This window comes from Hyla sarda, chromosome 6 (genome assembly GCF_029499605.1).
Source record: "Hyla sarda isolate aHylSar1 chromosome 6, aHylSar1.hap1, whole genome shotgun sequence".
In the NCBI taxonomy this organism is placed as follows: Eukaryota; Metazoa; Chordata; class Amphibia; order Anura; family Hylidae; genus Hyla; species Hyla sarda.
Window position 1 is genome coordinate 126,511,530 of NC_079194.1, and position 19,781 is coordinate 126,531,310.

General features: G+C 45.8%; 1 protein-coding gene across 7 annotated transcripts in view; it reads left to right on the plus strand.

Moving 5' to 3' along the window:
- The window catches only part of TMCC1 (transmembrane and coiled-coil domain family 1), a 125,558-nt gene extending 108,354 nt beyond the window's left edge, over positions 1-17,204 (plus strand). For 6 of the 7 annotated variants that reach the window (XM_056524946.1, XM_056524944.1, XM_056524947.1 and 3 more), the window contains 4 exons: positions 6,540-6,800; positions 8,912-9,606; positions 11,103-11,238; positions 15,477-17,203. In XM_056524946.1, the coding sequence (XP_056380921.1) occupies positions 6,540-6,800; positions 8,912-9,606; positions 11,103-11,238; positions 15,477-15,791 (1,407 nt within the window). In that variant the 3' untranslated portion in view covers positions 15,792-17,203. Of the gene's footprint in view, positions 1-6,539; positions 6,801-8,911; positions 9,607-11,102; positions 11,239-15,476 lie in introns of all 7 variants that reach the window. The other variant, XM_056524949.1, reaches the window with a different exon arrangement.
- The last annotated feature ends 2,577 nt before the right edge of the window (positions 17,205-19,781 follow it).

Below are 19,781 nucleotides of genomic sequence, written 5' to 3' on the forward strand. Positions count from 1 at the left end.
AAATGTCCAGTCTTTCCTCAATGGCAGACATCTTGTAGCAAAGGGCAGCGTTCACACTTGGAGGTTGGAAAGGATCCTGGAGACAGATTTATTTATTTTTTGTCCACAATGCCGGATGGCAGGTTACACAATGGGCATACGAGACTGAAAGCAGGTTGGCAGACGCACAAGAATGCGATGGGCTATGTCCACATCCCCCAAGGAAAAAAAAAAAAGTCTTTATTTGAGAAAATGGGGTCAGAACGCTTTGAACTGTGACCCACTTCTGAAGCAAATGTTTGTCCATTGGCACTTATAAACCCCCATCTGAAACCTGTGGTAAAACTACAACTCCCAGCATAGTTTCACATAGGTCGGAGAGCCTGTAAACATAATCTCCCTAGACGGCAGCTGGATTATGTATTGGATAGAGATTTGGAATACTAGACGCATTATATAACCCTATACCAAGGAGACTTTGTTTCCATACTTTGCGTAACGGGATTATACCCCAGAATTAATCTGCTATCACACGGGAACATACATGGACCAGATTAACCAAAAAAGAACACTAAAGACTGGGGCCCCACAATATACTATACCAATGTTCCCTAACCGGTGTGCCTCCAGCTGTTGCAAAACTACAACTCCCAGTGTGCTGAAGTTTTGTAACGGCTGGAGGCACACTGGTTGGAAAACCCTACTATACTATGAGACCCAATACAACACCATGATCAGCCATTGCATCCATACTGGCGTGTCCGACAGGCGTCAAAGGTTTCCTAGCTTTAGGGTACGTTCACACGCGCTGATTTTTTAGCGGGTTTTCCGCTGCGTATTTGAAAGTGGGCGGGCTCTTCTCGGCTGTCCGCAGCAGATTTTCCGTGGCGGAATTTACGCTGCAGAAAATCTGCCACATTCCCTACTGACTTCAATGGGGCTTGCGGCGGATTTTCTGCAGTGTACATTCCGCCGCGGAAAATCTGCTGCGGACAGCCGAGAAGAGCCCGCCCACTTTCAAATACGCAGCGGAAAACCCGAGTGTGTGAACGTACCCTTAGGCTAGGTTTACACGACTTAAGTGCACCTTTCAGTCGTTTCCACAGGCACCCTACCGAAAACAGATATACTATTAAGGGGAGCAGCTGACCCCATTGCTTTCTGTTGCCGACCTGAGTCACTAGAAAGCAATGATTTATCAAAACCTGTGGAGAGGCGACGTTGCCCATAGCAACCAATCAGATTGCCCATAGCAACCAATCAGATTGCCTCTTTCATTCTTAACGAGGCCTGTGAAAAATGAAAGAAGCAATCTGATTGGTTGCTATGGGCAATCTGATTGGTTGATACTCCGCCTCTCCACAGGTTTTGATAAATCTCCCCCCATGGAGTTCACTGCTCCCATTAACAAGATACGTGGTTATCCCGTTTTCAGCAGGATGTTAATGGACACGAACAACGGGTGCACTAACTTAGTGCCAACCTAGCCTTAAAGGATTAAAGCCTACTCCAGTGTTTCCCAACCAGGGTGCCTCCAGCTGTTGCAAAAGTACAACTCCCAGCATGCTGGGAGTTGTAGTTTTGCAACAGCTGGAGGCACCCCAACTTCGGCCTACTCGCTGCCCTTTTTCAGCATTCTTACATACTTCTATATTTCAAATTTTTTTACCACACCATCAAATATTTTGCGTGACTTTATTACAGTTGCAAAATAGCCAAGTTGCGGAGAAGTCATGAGTAGAGATGAGCGAACTTACAGTAAATTCGATTCGTCACGAACTTCTCGGCTCGGCAGTTGATGCCTTTTCCTGCATAAATTAGTTCAGCTTTCAGGTGCTCCGGTGGGCTGGAAAAGGTGGATACATTCCTAGGAAAGAGTCTCCTAGGACTGTATCCTGGACTGGAAAAGTCATCAACTGCCGAGCCGAGAAGTTCGTGACGAATCGAATTTACTGTAAGTTTGCTCATCTCTAGTCATGAGCAAGTTGCATTGAGGTCAATGGTAGCAAAGTCACCTGCGACCAAAATCCCTCTATGGTGGGGTGTTTTCTGGCAGTGCGACTGCGACAACGTTGCTAACATTACTTGCGGCCAAAGTATCGCCATGTAGCACCAGCCTAAGCCCTTAGGTAAGTGGTGTTTTGGAAGCAAGAATGTTTCAATTTGCTGACAGCAAGCAGAAATCTTGAAAATGGGGGGAGGAAATCACTGCTATGTTCTGTCATGTCTCAATGTCTGGTGTGAATATAGTTAAAGGTGCAGATCCTTTTCAAGATGGTCGTCGCGATGAACTGTCCCGACACCATACGGGCATCTGTGGCCAAATGATGAGAAGGAATAATCGCATTTCCACTGTGATGCCCCAGACTATCTCTAATAAAGTAATGCCTTATCCCAGTGTTTCCCAACCAGGGTGCCTCCAGCTGTTGCAAAACTACAACTCCCAGCATGCCAGGACAGCCGTTGGCTGTCCAGGCATGCTGGGAATTGTAGTTTTGCAACAGCTGGAGGCACCCTGGTTGGGAAACACTGCCCTATCCATAGATTGTAATCTCTTTAAACTGAAGATCTGGGTAAGGGTGCATGCACACCATGTTTTTGCTATACAGTGTCAAGGTAAAAACTGTACGGAACCGTATAGAAAACCGTATGCATTGACTTAACACTGTAAACCGTATGGCAAACGCATCATCCAGTTTAGTCCGTTTTGCTTCTTATATGGTTTTGTCAGTTTTTTTTACTCGTACCCAAAACCGTAGTCTACCACGTTTTTTGGCCCGGGTGAAAAACTGTATTAAAACCGTATACATTTTTATTTAAAACATGGCAGTCAATGGGAACCGTACAGAACTGTATGTGCATACGGTTCCATCCGGTTTTTACCATACGTTTTTTTACTTTGCACAGTTTTTTTTTTTAAAGTGAAACTTTATTAAAAATGGAGTGAAAAGTTAAAAACGTATGTATTTTATTTTTTTTCTTAAAAAATTGATGCAACCGGACTTCATTTTTCAAACCGTATACAGGTTGGAATTTGTACACACGTTTTGATACAGTCGTAAGTCCGGTTTTGAGGAATCGTTTTTTCATCAAAAACCTGATACGGGAACTTTAGTGCAAAAATGTGGTGTGAATGCAGCCTAATTTAGATCCATGTGTCTGGATGTTCTATGTGATGTGAAACTTGTTCTGCTCTAATCTATGACTCATGTGAAACTCGCAGAGATCTCTGTGGGAAGTAAAGGGTTAGTTCACCTCTTGCCTGGGGGAGTCCCGCCTCATTGGGAAGGGCCAGGAGCTCATCCTCTGATTGACAGTTTCAGGTGGTTAGATACCTCTCTGGGGCGCAAAAGCAGCTGAGTGCTCCGGTATGCTGGAATCGGCGGAGACCAGATATGCACTGGGACAAAATACTTAAACTACACAAGCAGGAGGTGAGGAGCGGGCAGTGGGGACACCATGCCATGGGAACAGGGCATCGGGGGAGGGAGTTAAAGGCTACAGCTTGTGGATGAGGATCCTGTAGCCACAGTACAGTGTATATAGCACTGGGATTGTGATCAGTAGGGGATGGTTGTGCCCAGGTGATTGTGCCAGTATGAACAGTGCCCCAGGGGCTGTGATCATTATGCCCTGTTTATGCCCCGGAGATGGTAGTTGGCTTGGCATGGTTGTGCTTGAATAGTTAATATGCAGTGATTGTACATGGGTCACTTTGATCAGCTTGTGGCAATTGTTCCAGTATTGAAGTGATCAGTCAATGCCACTGTTGTGCTTGGGTAACTCTGATAAGTGTGTGCTGCCATTGTACTGTGTGACTGGTCAGTGTGCTGGGACTGTACTCGGGTAAAGCTGTCCAGTGTGCTGCCATTGTACTGTGTGACTGGTCAGTGTGCTGGCACTGTACTCGGGTAAAGCTGTCCAGTGTGCTGCCATTGTGTCTGGGTGATGCTGATCAGAGTGCTGTGATTATGCCATGGTGACACTGAACATAGTACTTTGATAGTACCATGGTGACGCTGATCATAGTACTTTGATAGTACCATGGTTACACTGATCAGTGCTGTGATTGTACTATGGTGACACTGATCAGAGAGTGCTGTGATTGTACTATGGTGACACTGATCAGAGAGTGCTGTGATTGCACTATGGTGACACTGATCAGAGAGTGCTGTGATTGTACTATGGTGACACTGATCAGAGAGTGCTGTGATTGTACTATGGTGACACTGATCAGAGTGCTGTGATTGTACTATGGTGACACTGATCAGAGTGCTGTGATTGTACTATGGTGACACTGATCAGAGTGCTGTGATTGTACTATGGTGACACTGATCAGAGTGCTGTGATTGTACTATGGTGACACTGATCAGAGTGCTGTGATTGTGCTATGGTGACACTGATCAGAGAGTGCTGTGATTGTGCTGTGGTGACACTGATCAGAGAGTGCTGTGATTGTGCTATGGTTACACTGATCAGAGAGTGCTGTGATTGTACTGTGGTGACACTGATCAGAGAGTGCTGTGATTGTACTGTGGTGACACTGATCAGAGAGTGCTGTGATTGTGCTATGGTTACACTGATCAGAGAGTGCTGTGATTGTGCTATGGTTACACTGATCAGAGTGCTGTGATTGTGCTATGGTTACACTGATCAGAGAGTGCTGTGATTGTACTATGGTGACACTGATCAGAGAGTGCTGTGATTGTGCTATGGTGACACTGATCAGAGAGTGCTGTGATTGTGCTATGGTTACACTGATCAGAGAGTGCTGTGATTGTGCTATGGTGACACTGATCAGAGAGTGCTGTGATTGTGCTATGGTTACACTGATCAGAGAGTGCTGTGATTGTGCTATGGTTACACTGATCAGAGAGTGCTGTGATTGTGCTATGGTTACACTGATCAGAGAGTGCTGTCATTGTGCTATGGTTACACTGATCAGAGAGTGCTGTGATTGTACTATGGTGACACTCATCAGAGTGCTGTGATTGTACTATGGTGACACTGATCAGAGAGTGTTGTGATTGTACTATGGTGACACTGATCAGAGTGCTGTGATTGTACTATGGTGACACTGATCAGAGAGTGTTGTGATTGTACTATGGTGACACTCATCAGAGAGTGCTGCCATTGCACCCTGGTAAGACTGATCAGTACTGTCTTGCACCCTGGTAATGCTGATCCGACAGTACTGTCTTGCGCCCTGGTGACAGGATTCAGAGAGTGCTGCCATTGCGCCAGGATGATGCCAATCGGAGAGTGCTGCCATTGCGCCAGGGTGATGCCAATCAGAGAGTGCTGCCATTGCGCCAGGGTGATGCCAATCAGAGAGTGCTGCCATTGCGCCAGGGTGATGCCAATCAGAGAGTGCTGCCATTGCGCCAGGGTGATGCCAATCGGAGAGTGCTGCCATTGCACCAGGGTGATGCCAATCAGAGAGTGCTGGCATTTTCTAAATGGTTTGGCGCACACGGAGCGCAGGGTTTACCATGGATCCTAATGAATGGCATATTTCCAGTTTTTCTGTCAATTCTCTAGATTTTCTAAGCTGCTCTATGCTTGGTTAGTAAAATTTACAAAGGGGTTGATAAGCCGCAGACAAAGAGTTAAGTGAAAGTTCATTTCCCCCTCCTATTGGGAACCTCTATAAAGGGCCCCATTCTGACCACTAAGAATGGCCCATTGTTTACCCAGAGGCCTGGTACCTCTAATCCATCCTGCAACCTCCTGACCACTGACCACTCTGAGATTTACAGGATTACACTGGGGTGGAGAGCGGAGACAAGAAAATCCCACCCTGCCCCTACTAATACAATTACTCGGACTGTTCCTCTGAGGGAAATGCACTGTTAACCCCGTCTCTGCCGAAGAGTGATACTGGCTGTGGATTCTCCCTAGCTTTCCGAGGATGATGGCGGTGGGGGAGGGACTGTGGCTCTAAATAGCTAATTTCCTTTGCTAGTTACAGTCTTCATTAATCTTGTGTATTGGACGTGTCACCCGTGTCTGACTAGCTGGCGTAGAACTAAAGATCCCAGCTTACCCTTGGTGAAAGACGAAGGATGTTCCTGGGATTTGTAGTTTCATGCCATGCAGTTACCCATTTTCTCTGAATATAATGTCCTGTCATATCACTAGGCCAGTGTTTCCCAACCAGGGTGCCTCCAGCTGTTGCAAAACTACAACTCCCGGCATGCCCGGACAGCTGTGCTGGGAGTTGTAGTTTTGAAACAGCTGGAGGCACCCTGGTTAGGAAAGAATGTACTAGGCAGTCTGCACAATGGGGCATTAGACATTAGTTTCTGAAAATGCTGATGGACTGATCATCATTACTATAATTAATACAGCTCACTCAACTTTTCTAAATCCTGAAAGGAAAGGCTTGCCTATCTGTGTGGCAGCAGGCCATATGACTGCATCATTAGGCCGATTTGCTATTCAAGGTGTGGCAAAGCTGGGTGGTCACAGGTTATCACTCATCTTTCCGAGAATCTATAAATCTGAATTAGCTGGATATAATTCTCACTCGTGCATTGTGACCATTTTGTCTTTAACAGCTCGATCGGTTGGAAGGGGGAGGCCTCTCGCAGGCGTCCAGTATGGTGTCCTCTGGTACGGATGGCATGTTGGCCGCAGACACGATTGATGGTACACCTGACCCCCAGCGGACTAAGGCGGCTATTCTGCATCTGCAACAAAAGATCCTTAGACTGACGGAACAGATCAAGATCGAGCAAACAGCCAGAGATGACAACGTGGCGGAGTACTTGAAGTTGGCAAACAATGCAGACAGACAGCAGGGCGCACGCATCAAGCAGGTGAGGTCTCCACCATGTAATGTTGTCTCTCTGCTTGAGTATATGTTGACTGCAAAATCCCATCATCCCTCTAGACTAGTGTTTCCCAACCAGTGTGCCTCCAGCTGTTGCAAAACTACAACTCCCAGCATGCCCAGTCAGCCGAAGGCTGTCTGGGCATGCTGGGAGTTGTAGTTTTGCAACAGCTGGAGGCACACTGGTTGGGAAACACTGCACTAGACCATCCAGGGCCTATGTTTATTCTTCTACAATCAGTAGATGTCCCTTATATGGTCCGGAAATATCATTCTGTGTCGCAATAAAGTCACAGATGTCAGAATACTGGAATTTAGCTGGTACCTTTTTATAACGTTGTCGGTATAGAGGGCTGCACAGCAGCAGAAAGGACATTCCTCTGTTTTAGTTTTTCCTTGCCACGATGGTAGGTCATAGCAGTAAGTCCTGCCAACAACTGGAACCACCAGATAACAATATGCCAATAAAGCATGCAATTTTAAAAAGAGTAGGGGGTATTGGCTGCCAGACTTCACTGGCACCGCTGATCTCTTGAGGGAAGAAGGTGTTAACCAGCCCAGTTATTTTTGTCCGATCTCTTAAAATGTTCCCACTAATCCCATTGACATCACACTGCAAAGGAGTAACATGAAGCTTTTTGGGCTGCAGTGCACAATCTGTAACACGTCCCCACCTACAATGTGCTATTCATTTTACTGGTGTCTTCTTATGTAGCAGAGGGAACTTTGGCCTGGATGCACATCCCTGCGGCATTGTCTGCAGATCCTGTTATGATCTACAGCAGTGTTTCCCAACCAGGGTGCCTCCAGCTGTGGCCAAACTACAACTCCCAGAGAGTGCATGGCTACCTCTGACTGGAGTCCTGCAGGAAACAGTAGAGCAGATCATACACACAAATTGGGCAATGATTGAATATATATCTATATTTGCCCAATTTGTGTGTGTGATCTGCTCTACTCTTTCTTGCTGGGCTCCAGTCAGAGTTAGCCATGCAATCTCTGCTCTGGAAGTCACCATATCCTGAAAACATTGATTCATGACGTCCAGAAGCCTAAGTTAGGGTATGTTCACACAGGACTGAAATGTTGCAGATTTTCCCTATTTACTTAAAGGGGTACTCCGCCCCTAGGCATCTTATCCCCTATCACAGGACCCCCGCCATCTCCATTCTGCACCCGGCATTCGTTTAGCGCGTCGGGTTCAGCGCCGGAGGCTCACGACGTCATGGCCGCACCCTGCTCGTGACATCACAGCCATGCCCCTCAATGCAAGTCTATCGGAGGGGGGCATGGCCGTGACATCATGAGCGGTGCGTGCCCGTGACGTCACGAGCCTCTGCCCCGCATCACCAGTCATCCGGCACGGAGCAAAGTTCGCTCCGTGCACCGGATGTATGTGGTGCCACAGCTGAGATCTCAGGTTCCCCAGCAGCGGGACCCCCACGATTGGACATCTTATGTCCTATCCTTTGGATAGGGGATAACATGTCTAGGGGTGGAGTACCCTTTTAAGTCAAAACCTGCAACACACTACCCTTACGTTGGATTCTTTCAATTCTATCCTGTTTAGACAATCATCAGCAGCACAAATGTCTCTTCTGCCCATATAGTTTGTTACAGTGTATAAGTGCAGGTAAAATTACGTTTTCCCCAATACGGGAGCGCATTCGGCAGGGGAGAGCTAAAAACCTTTCTATGTGCTCCTGTATGTCATTCATTTCAATGAGCCGACCGCAGTGAAACGTTCAGTGCGGTCGGCTCATTTTTGCCCCGTATGCGCTTTTACGACCGGACTTAAAACTGTGGTTGACCACGGTTTTAGGTGCGGGGACAAAGCGCATACGGGGCAAAAATGAGCCGACCGAACGTTTCACTGCGGTCGGCTCATTGAAATGAATTTCATACAGGAGCGCATACGAAGGCATACGGGAGCGCAAGTTTTTAGCTCTCCCCTGCCGTATGCGCTCCCGTATGGGAGAAAACGTAATGGGAACCCAGCCTTAGTCTGGAGTCCCAGCTTGCCCGATCAGCTTTCCTGCTGCCACCCTCTGATAATGTGCTTACCTATTCCCTAACCTTCTTTCCTGTGTTCCCCAGGTTTTTGAGAAGAAGAACCAGAAGTCTTCTCAGAACATCCTCCACCTGCAGAAGAAGTTGGAGCACTATCACCGCAAGCTACGTGAGGTTGAGCAGAACGGAATCGCACGTCAACCCAAGGATGTCTTAAGAGATATGCATCAAGGTCTGAAGGACGTCGGGGCCCGAGTAACTGGTTTCAGTGAAGGGGTGGTGGACAGTGTTAAGGGTGGACTTTCCAGTTTCTCCCAGGCCACCCACTCGGCCGCAGGTGCAGTGGTGTCTAAACCACGGGAGATCGCCTCCTTGTTACGGAACCGCTTTGGCAGCAGTGACAACATTTCATCCCTAGACGAATCCGGCGGCCTGTCTTCCACCCAAGGGGAGGATGGACTCCAGCAAGGGAAAAGCCTGGCACCTATGAACATGTTTCAGGCTAGTCCTAAGTATGGGAGCGAGGAGGACTGTTCGAGTGCCACCTCAGGATCTCTGGGTGGCAACAGTACTAGTGGGGGGCCTGGTGGGGGAGGAGGGGGCAGCTCGCGAACAAACACCTTGGATATGCATGGACTGATGGGGTTTGAAGTGGTGATTCAGGAGATCCAGGAAATGCGGGAAACCCAAAATCAACTGGAGGAGTCTCTGGAAGGACTCAGGACTCAGTATCAAAGTGAATACTCCTTCATCCTCCAGTCACTGCAAGAGGAAAGGTACAGGTGAGAGAATGCCAGATTTGTTCAACATCTGAAAAACGTATTGCTGTTCTAGTGTATTCACAGCACAGTGTGTCCACAATAGGATGGGGAGAGGCGGTGACATGTGATGACATTAGTTGTGACGGGCAGTGTCATGATAGGGGAACAATGGAGAACACAGATTAAAGCATAGTGGAAGGAGTAGGGTGAGAGGATCAGAACATTACTTATCGGTGCCAGAAAATGATACAGACTTGTAAATAACTTCTATTAAAAAATCTGAACCCTCTCCTGATGTACAGTACAGAGGAAGTTGTGAAGCTCTTTCCAGTCTGACCACAGTGCTCTCTGCTGACACCTCTGTCCGTGTAAAGAACTTTCCAGAGCAGCAGAAAATCTCCTGAGTCAGTTCCTGAGACAGAGGTGGCAGCAGAGAGCACTGTGGTCAGACTGGAAAGAGCTTCACAACTTCATCTGTAGTATACAGCAGCTGATAAGTACTGGAAGGATTCAGATGTTTAAATAAAAGTAATTTACAAATCCGTTTAACTTTCTGGCACCAGTTGATTGGAAACCATTTGTTTTCCACCGGAGTACCCCTGTACCTCTGTGTTTGTAAGGATTGAAACAGCAAAGATTAAGAGTTACATAGTAGAAAGAGCAGGGTCCTTAGAGGAGATGAGTGTGCTGTGCATTTATGTAAATGTTTATTGGTAGATGACATTCCTGAGGAGGTACATTTATATGTGTGTGATACAGTGACGCCTTTATCGGCAGTGTGTAGTCTCGTAATGAGGCTGTGACGCCACCCTCACCTGTGTGATTAATGTGTCATTAAGGTTACATAATGGCTTTTATGTCTTTATTTTTGCTCCCAGCACATGATGTTCTGTGTAATCTTGTGTTAGACTGTTCCCGTGTTTGTACGAGTTAATAAAAATCTAATCTACAGCCACATACATTCCTACACTATGTCCCCGTCATGATAGCAGCATGTTCTTGTTCTCTAAACCCAGAAGAGGCTGCTGTACCTCTGCTTCTGATACCATTACTATATATTTATCTGGAGAGCAGCCTAAAATCCACTGCTCAGAAATCTATCATTTTCTGACATGTAGTGAAACGGGTTTTGTTTTGGTTCTTTTACTATTTCATTTATATTTTTTAGCATTTAAATCTACACTTGCATGATAATGCGTTTAATTAAGCTTTTTTTTTTCCAGCATAATATAGATTGGGGCTGGGGCTCCACCTGCTGGTAACTTGCAGGAACAACAGATAAGTTGTCATTATGGGATACATATGGTTGGTATCCTTTGCAGTTCTAGTTATGGAAATATCACATCTGCCTTGATAGCAGATTATTGTATTACAAGTTCATCCCCACTATTCATGTGCAGAATAGATATGTCAATTTTGCTAAGGTGGCAAACTGATTGGAAAGTTGTGCTCATTGTGCTTTATTGGCCGGCAAAACAACAGATCAAGTTACTCATCCATTTTGTTTTTCTGTTCAGATGTGAGAGACTGGAGGAACAGCTCAACGACTTAACTGAGCTTCACCAGAACGAGATCCTCAACTTAAAGCAGGAATTGGCCAGCATGGAAGAGAAAATCGCTTACCAGTCATATGAGAGAGCACGAGACATACAGGTGAGGAAAGGATAGAGGGGAGCAATGAAAGGGTTATGTGTACTGATGGCCTCTGCCTTTATGTTACCTTTGCTGATCTTTGGTTCAGGTGTGCAGTAAGGGTACGTTCTAACATTGAGGTTACTGTATGTAGACAAAAGCATGTGGCAACGGTAGTGTGAGGGTATGTTCACACAGCAGAATGTCCATGCGGAATTCTGCCGGAAAATTCCACCTGGACATTCCGCTGACTTAAATCGAATTCTGCTACACTGTGCACACAGTGGAATCCCTATTACGGCATCCACAGAAAAATAGACAATTCTTTCTGCAGATTTCACTTAGAAAATGCATTGCCGTCAATGAAACAGCGCATTTCCAAGCCGTCTCAGCAAGCGTCGGATCGTGCAAGTGTATGGAATGCCCGCCTGTGTTTTCTGGGCAGACCTTTTTGCACATTTTACGCCATGTAAGCGTAGCCTTAGAATGTAGGCTCAATGTAATGCTTTTTTTTCTTGGCTTTAGCCAGTGATTTGGATGTGATTAGGTGTTGCTATAACAATGAGGTTACATTTCCCCATGGAGTCACAATTTGTGTGTAAATGGAAAAGAGAGATTGGAGGACAATCCCTCGTGTTACCTTGGTGTTCAGTGACATTATTAACCCCTTAATGACCACAGATGTAAATGTACGTCCTGGTGTGGCGGTACTTTGTGCACCAGGGCGTACATTTACGTCCTGTACATGACTGCAAGCATCGGAGCGATGATCAGGTCATGTGCGGCAGGTCCCGACTGCTGATAGCAGCCAGGGACCCGCCGGTAATGCTGACATCCACGATCGCACGGATGTCTGCCATTAACATTAACCCCTAAGATGCCGTGATCAATATGTGTCCCGTATAAAACGGAAGCGGACTCCGGCGTACAGGTACGCCCTAAGTCCTTAAGGAGTTAAAAAAAACTGTAGAAATAGAACCTGCAGCTGCCTCCCAGAGCCGTTCATCACACCCCCACTGCATTACTATTCATCTATAAACCCCAGTGCACACAATGCAAATGACACCAAATTGGCTCCCAGCAGATTTAGGCTCCCTCTGGAAAGCTGTCTGTTTAGTCTTATTTACATTTAGCATAGAGATCAGTTCATTCCCTATTTATTTTAATAACACTTATCATTAAAGGGAGAGTATGTTAACTCTCTAGCATACTTTTGTGTTTTTCTCTTAATTTTCAAGACCTTTGCTTGCAACCAGTAAATCAGAACATTATCTAATTTATGCTATAAAATTGGTGGGAATTAAAGGGGATTCCATCCTGCCTGGGCTGCAAAAAAAGAGAAAACAGACTTTCACTTACCTTCCTACGTTCCCCCGGAGCTCCGCAACAGCTGATCGGTCGGCCGGGCTGTCTACTACCTACTTCCCTTAGCCCGGGACGTCACACGGCGCTTCAGCCTATCACTGGCAGAGGCGGGACATCGTTGTGGCCGGTGATAGGCTGAAGCGCCGTGTGACGTCCCGGGCTAAAGGAAGTAGTACGTTTTACAGCCCAGCCGACCGATCAGCTGTTGCGGAGCTCTGGGTGAACGTAGGAAGGTAAGTGAAAGTCTGTTTTGTCTTTTTTTGCAGCCCGGGCAGGATGGAATAGGAATAGTCCGCACCGGACATCTCCTTTAAAGCTTGAACATTAACCCCTTCCTGGCCCATGACATACATGTACGTCATGACCGGGAAGGTTTTTGCCGACCTATGACGTACATGTACGTCATGCAGATACTGGCTGCTACTTGCTGCATCCCGGCACGCCTGGTAAAATGGTGGCTATCACTAATAGCCAGCCATCTTGCCTCGGGTCCTAGGGTGGTTTCGTTGCCCCCGCCCTCGCTGCAATCGCTACTATCAGCTAGTAAAATCTGACTAGCTGATGATAGCTTTTCGCATATGAAAATCCTGAGCAGAGCAGTATGTGTGTCCCGATCGAAGGACACCCACTGCTCTACTAAGTGTCCCCAGTGTCCTGTCCCCCTTCCCCGATGTACCTTACCCATCCAGAGCTCCCACAGCTGTGCCCTCCTGCATGCTTGCTTCCGGGTGAAGCGCAGTGCAGTAATAGTTCATTTATTTATTTTCCTTTTGTAAATGAGCTGTTTAGTTGTACAGCAGCTCCCCCCAGTGTCCTTAACCTGCTACTGCATCTTTTGTGCTTGGCCGAGCAGCCACTAGGGGAGCTGTTGTACAGAAGTAAAAAAAAAAAAAAAATATGTATATAATCTGTGTGTGTGTATATGTGTGTGTGTATATGTATATAATATATATATATATACACACACATATATAGTCAGAATTCAAGTGGTCCCTTAAAAAATGTGATTTAGAACTTTTGTAGAAAATTTGAAAAAATAAGCCTAAAAAAGTTAAAGAATGTTTAACAAATAATGCCAGCATAAAGAAGACATGTTGTGGATGTGAATTAATAACTAAATTTATTTGGCATGACTATTTCTCTTACAAGTAGAGAATTTCAAATATAGAAAAATGCTAATTTTTCACAAAAATCGCATCATGTATCAACAAAAATGACCACTAATATAGTACAATATGTCTCGAAAAAACTGTCTCTCAATCACTTTGCCAGGTAAAAGCAGTCCAAAGTTATTATCACTTGAAGAGACTCATGTCTGATTTGGAAAAAACAGACTGGGTCATAACGGCCAAAACCAGCTGGGTCATGAAGGGGTTAAAGGGGTTGGTTATCCAGGAATAGAAAAACACAGCTACTTTCTTTCAAAAAACGCTCCACGTCTGTCTGCAGGTTGGGTGTGGTTCTGCAGCTCAGTTCCATTGAAGCTAAAACAAAGGAAAGCGCTCCATGGTGTGATAACGTAGGTGGATAATACAGATGAACCCAAATTTAGAAGTGCTCACCCTCGATGGTTGTACTGGACCAAGTACAACAATGGAAAAGGTGTAAGTGATCAGTAGATCATGGATCCAGCAGCCGCTCCTGGGATACACAGCAAACACAAGGAAGACCTCCAAGAAACTCAGGATCAAGCAGGGCCCATGGAACTCAGGTGAGGCAGAAAAGGTTTATTACCCACAATGCAACGCGTTTCGTGGAGAACCGCTTCTTCAGGCAACTGATGAAGCGGTTTTCCACGAAACGCATTGCATTGTGGGTAATAAACCTTTTCTGCCTCACCGGAGTTCCATGGGCCCTGCTTGATCCTGAGTTTCTTGGAGGTCTTCTTTGCAGTTCCATTGAAGTGAATGGAGCCAAGTTGAAAACCACACCCAACCTGGAGACAGACGTGGAGTTGTTTTTGAAAGAAATTAGTGTTTTTCTATTCCTGGATAACCCCTTTAAAGTTATGTGCTGGTATAGATTAAGGCGCATGGACAGCCAAGGAACATCCTAGTACAGTGACCCCTCGACCTACGATGGCCCCGACATACGATAATTTCAACATGCGATGGCCTCTCAGAGGCCATCGGATGTTGAAGGCAGCATCAACATACGATGCTTTTGTATGTCGGGGCCATCGCATAAACTGCTATCCGGCAGCGCATACTGCTTCAGCTGCCGCCGGATAGCCGTTTACGGTGCCCCGTGAGCTTCGGTGATGGTCACTTACCTGTCCTCGGGGCTCGGCTCGTCCTTTTCGGGATCCCCTGCATCGTCGGCGCTCTCCATCGTCGTCATCACGTCGCTGTGCACGCCGTCCCGTCATCCAACAGGAGCGGCGCACGTAACAACGTGATGGCGGCGACGGAGCGCGCGGACGCCGGGGAAGCGGAGGCCTTGCCGGAGCGTCGGGGACGCGGCGACAGCGATGGACGGCGACATCCCGGGCAGCAGTGACGGTCCGGAGCGGAGGGGACAGGTGAGTACAACTTTCTCTAACAGTGGTCTACAACCTGCGGACCTCCAGATGTTGCAAAACTACAACACCCAGCATGCCCGGACAGCCAACGGCTGTCCGGGCATGCTGGGTGTTGTAGTTTTGCAACATCTGGAGGTCCGCAGGTTGTAGACCACTGTCCTATACTTTACATTGCACGGATCCCTCAACATGCGATGGTTTCAACAAACGATGGTCCATTTGGATCGGATTACCATCATATGTGAAGGGACCACTTGTATAGTTATACTGCTCATACTATGAATTGTGTCTGTTCTCTTTTACCTGCTTGTAGCAGCCTGTGACCCAGTTGGTTCGGTGCATCTGAGCTAATATTGTATATTTTGTTCTCTAGGAGGCGCTAGAAGCTTGTCAGACCAGGATTTCCAAAATGGAGCTACAACAGCAGCAGCAGCAGGTAGTCCAGCTGGAGGGCTTGGAGAATGCAACGGCTCGGAACCTTCTGGGCAAACTCATCAATATCCTGCTGGCTCTCATGGCCGTGGTTCTGGTGTTTGTGTCCACAGTGGCAAACTGCGTTGTCCCATTACTGAAGACTCGTGGCCGGACGTTGGGGACACTACTTCTGGTCCTATTGACTGCACTTCTATACAAACACTCGGATTCATTCTCTGGATATCTGGAGAGACTGCTATCACCGCCAAGATAACCAGACTTTCTTACCCCCTTAAATTGGGACTTGGATGGTACTATATCCTTTTTTTGATAATTTAGACACATTGGGAGAGCCTGCCAGGCTTGTGCCTAGGGGCATACCGTTTCTGAGAACGGGCATAGTCCCCAAATTGAGGCCATTTTGAGTTGGGTAACTGCCAATTCACTCTGCCCTGTCCTCCTCATGCCTTAAAATTCAGGAGGGCCACGATGGGCATTTTGCAACAACCCGACCCCCAAAATGAGAGATGTTTGCCATTTAGGACTTGGGGGGAGGGGAAGCAGTCGGATGTGAGAGTGTACTGTTTACATTGTACAAGAGAATTTTGGACTTTTTCATGTGTTTTTACATTTTTGGCGAGGGGCCGCCCAATGACTGAAGGACAATATGTTTTAGCTCTGCTATTCTAGCACCAAGCCCTGCCCCCCTTTAACTCCTTGTAACTCAGATTTGTGCCTTCAGGGTCCTTGTCAAGGAGCAGCTTTGACTGCAGCAAGGCATGCTGGGGGCTACCTGGACTTCTGATGTGGACACTGAGTTCTGGCAATAAGGCACTCCAACCTGCTTCTGCCATCCTCCTGACCCATGCAAATTCAGCTCTCCCAAGTGCCTTATTGCATCCATCTTTCGGGGAGTGGGGTCATTTTTGCACCTTGCAACAAAGCTTTGAGGTCAATAGGTGGCAGATGGGTTAAAGGAGAAAGAGGGGTCTAAACTGCCTTTCCAATGAAACCGTGGACTTCAGTTTTTCCTCTCAGCACCTTCACCCCCCCCATTTGGTTAACCTTTTAACCCTTTCCTGGCTGAAGCAGAGCTCAGGATGCAGCACCCTATATAAACGCCTACAGCTACACATTCCTCAAGTTGGTAGGTGACTCCAGCAGGAGAGAGAAGAGGGGGTGACCATATGTTTCTTTTGGGAGAACAGATGACATGAAGAAGACAAGAATAAAGAAGTCACATCAACCCTTTTGCTGCTCAGGCTGTCATTTCCTTAACATGACATCTGCCTTCCTCACCCCTTGTATAAACACATGTGAGCGCAGTATTTCTGGTCGTTTTTTATTTGTTGTTCCTTGAATTTTTATTTTTTAATATTTTACGGTAGCAGTGAAGCCATTGTTTGCCAGAGGGGCGGCCACAGTGCTATCCAACCCCTCTGGTAGAGAAAGGTATGAAATCGATTGCTCGCACTTTTTAAAGAAATGCTCGTGCTGCTGAGAGCCACTAGGGGGCAGTAGTGGTGTCTGTGGGAGACGCGAAGTGGGTGTGTCTGGAATCAGTACTCACTCGGTACAGTGTTCCCTTCCTGCTGTGTGTACGGAGGTTTGTTATATTCTGTTTAATATTTTAATTAATATTATTTGGAGTGGGGGGAAGGCTTGATGAATAAAAGTCATGTTTTTAAACAAAGGTTTGGTAATTTTTGGTCTGTTTATTCTGCCACTGCGACATCGTTTATATATATATATATATATATATATATATATATATATATATATATATATATATATATATATATATATATATATATAGTGTGTGTGTATGTAGGTTTGATTATGGAGGTGGTCAGTGTTAACCGTTTCACCTCAGTATAGCTGCATCCATGAGTTTCATTACTGCAACTGGGTCATGTGATTACCAGCCTGACTCACAGAAAATCGTGAGGAAATGGTCTGTCCTAAGTCAGCTGACTTCCTGTGAACTACAGGAAGACATTATGACTTATTAGATGCCTCCTGGGAGCTCACAGACCCCTCCTTCCCCCTCCCAGCTCTGTCTGTATGCTACTGCTATCTCTATGGGATCAGGATATATAATAGTTATACACCTCCCCTGATATTGCATTTTAGCTGTGATTTTCTGTCAAAATTGCCGCAACATGCCACTTTGGTGTGATTATCAAATCCCTTTCGCCTTATGCCAATATTTCTTTTTAAAAAAAAAAAACACACTTTAAATAAAAAAAAAAAGAAAACGCACACATCAATACTGCGAAATGTAAAGTGACCTGCAATCCATTTGAGTCTCGGCAGTTTAGGCTGCTGGAGTCAAGCAGAGGGATGACTGCAGTGATGAGACTCCACCCCATCTTATTCCAAAGCCAGAGGATTCATGTAGGCAGCATTACAAAATCCTTTCAGTGATGAATTAAGGATCAGTATGGCTGAAACCCCATACCTGCCACATTAGCTTTAGCAGGTAAGCACAAGACATACACAAGAACCTCTAGATTATTCTCTAATAAAATCTATATGGCACAATAAAGAAGCAGTCAAGGATTTTTTTTTTATAAAGGGAAACAGCTGGATTACCCACAGTAACCTTAATGTACAGGTGATTCGGAGTAAAAGGCTGTTTTCTTTACCCAATTCCATTAAGTCATTCCTGAGATATAAGGCTTTTATTTTTATTTTTTTTAAATATGCAAATTATCTTTGGATTGATAAGTGAATATTACTACTTTTAATTTTTACAACACACCAGCCATATGTAATATAAAAAAACATATCCCTTGACAACCCCTTTAAGATTAGTGCACTAGGGGTGGGGCTTACTGTATAATTGACAGAGGTCTATTTTTATAATTTTTCTGTATTTCACTTTTTTACTTTTATTCCCCCTATAACTGAAGCTGCCATAGCAGTCTGTTAGGCCCCGATCACAGGACTGAGAGTGGAATTTCATTTATTAAAAAAATAAATAAATACGAACAATTAACGTTTTGGATTTAACCTTTTTCTAGGTCTAACTTTGAAAATATCCTTCTCCAAATAAACAGGTAAATAGCTTCCATAGTCCTGCCTACTTTTTAGTCAAAGGTGTTCAGACGTAACCCATTCACATCCAAGAGTGAATATCCCAAACAATGAAACCCACTAAAGATGTATTCGGACAATACACCACTTAAATAAATGTGTAAGCACAAAAACTCTGCATAGCAAACGATATTATATAAAACATATACAGGGAGATTTATCATTCTTTTCAGACGTATGGCTTTTATATGACAATTTTTTTTTTTTTACTTTTGCTTACATGTGACCTATTTATCAAATAGTCGCACGACCTTGATAAATAAATCACACGTAAGCAAAAACCCTGGAAACCCGCTTACAAAAGCATTTTTTAAAGCAGAAAAGTTTCTATTATGTTAATAGCCGAAGTTCTTTATCTACCCTTTATTACCAGTAGTGTTACTAGAGAGTGATGGGGAGAGTGGTGTACCGCATCGGGTGACACCCTGCCTGGCATGAAATAGCTTAACTCCAACTATCCCGCAACAAACCATCCACCCTCCTCAGAAATGTAAAGATATTAAAAACATACTATGCCGCACCGTGAATATCCGTACTCTGGAGGCTTTTTTGTTTAATTTTGAGCCCGCATTTTGTGATGTCGGTGGGCGGAGTCTTGAGTTGCTGCGCTGAGGCCGGAGTTTACATCAGGAAGGAAGACAGCGCAGCGCCAACAGGCACATAAACAATAAAGATTTTTTAAAAAGGTTCGGTACGTTATACACCCCAAAATGTGCATGAAGCTGTATTACTATGGATGTTTCTTTTTTTTTTAACCTGTTAAGGACCCAGGGCATACCTGTACGTCCTGAGTCCGCTCCCGATCTATAACGCGGGGCCACGGCGTGGCCCCGCATCATAGTGGGTCGGGCCCGGCCTCTAACAACGGCCAGGACCCGTGGCTAATAACGCGCGGCATTGATCGCAGTGCCGCGAGCTATTAACCCTTTAGACGCGGCGTTCAAATTTGAACGCCGCGTCTAAAATGAAAGTGAAACCATGCCGGTTAGCTCAGGGAGCTGTTCGGGATAGCCGCCGCACAATCGCGGCATCCCCAACAGCTTACATGACAGCTGGAGGATCCCTACCTGCCTCCTCCCTGTCCGATCGCCGAATGACTGCTCAGTGCCTGAGATCCAGGCATGAGCAGTCAAGCGGCAGAATCATCGATCACTGATTTCCTATG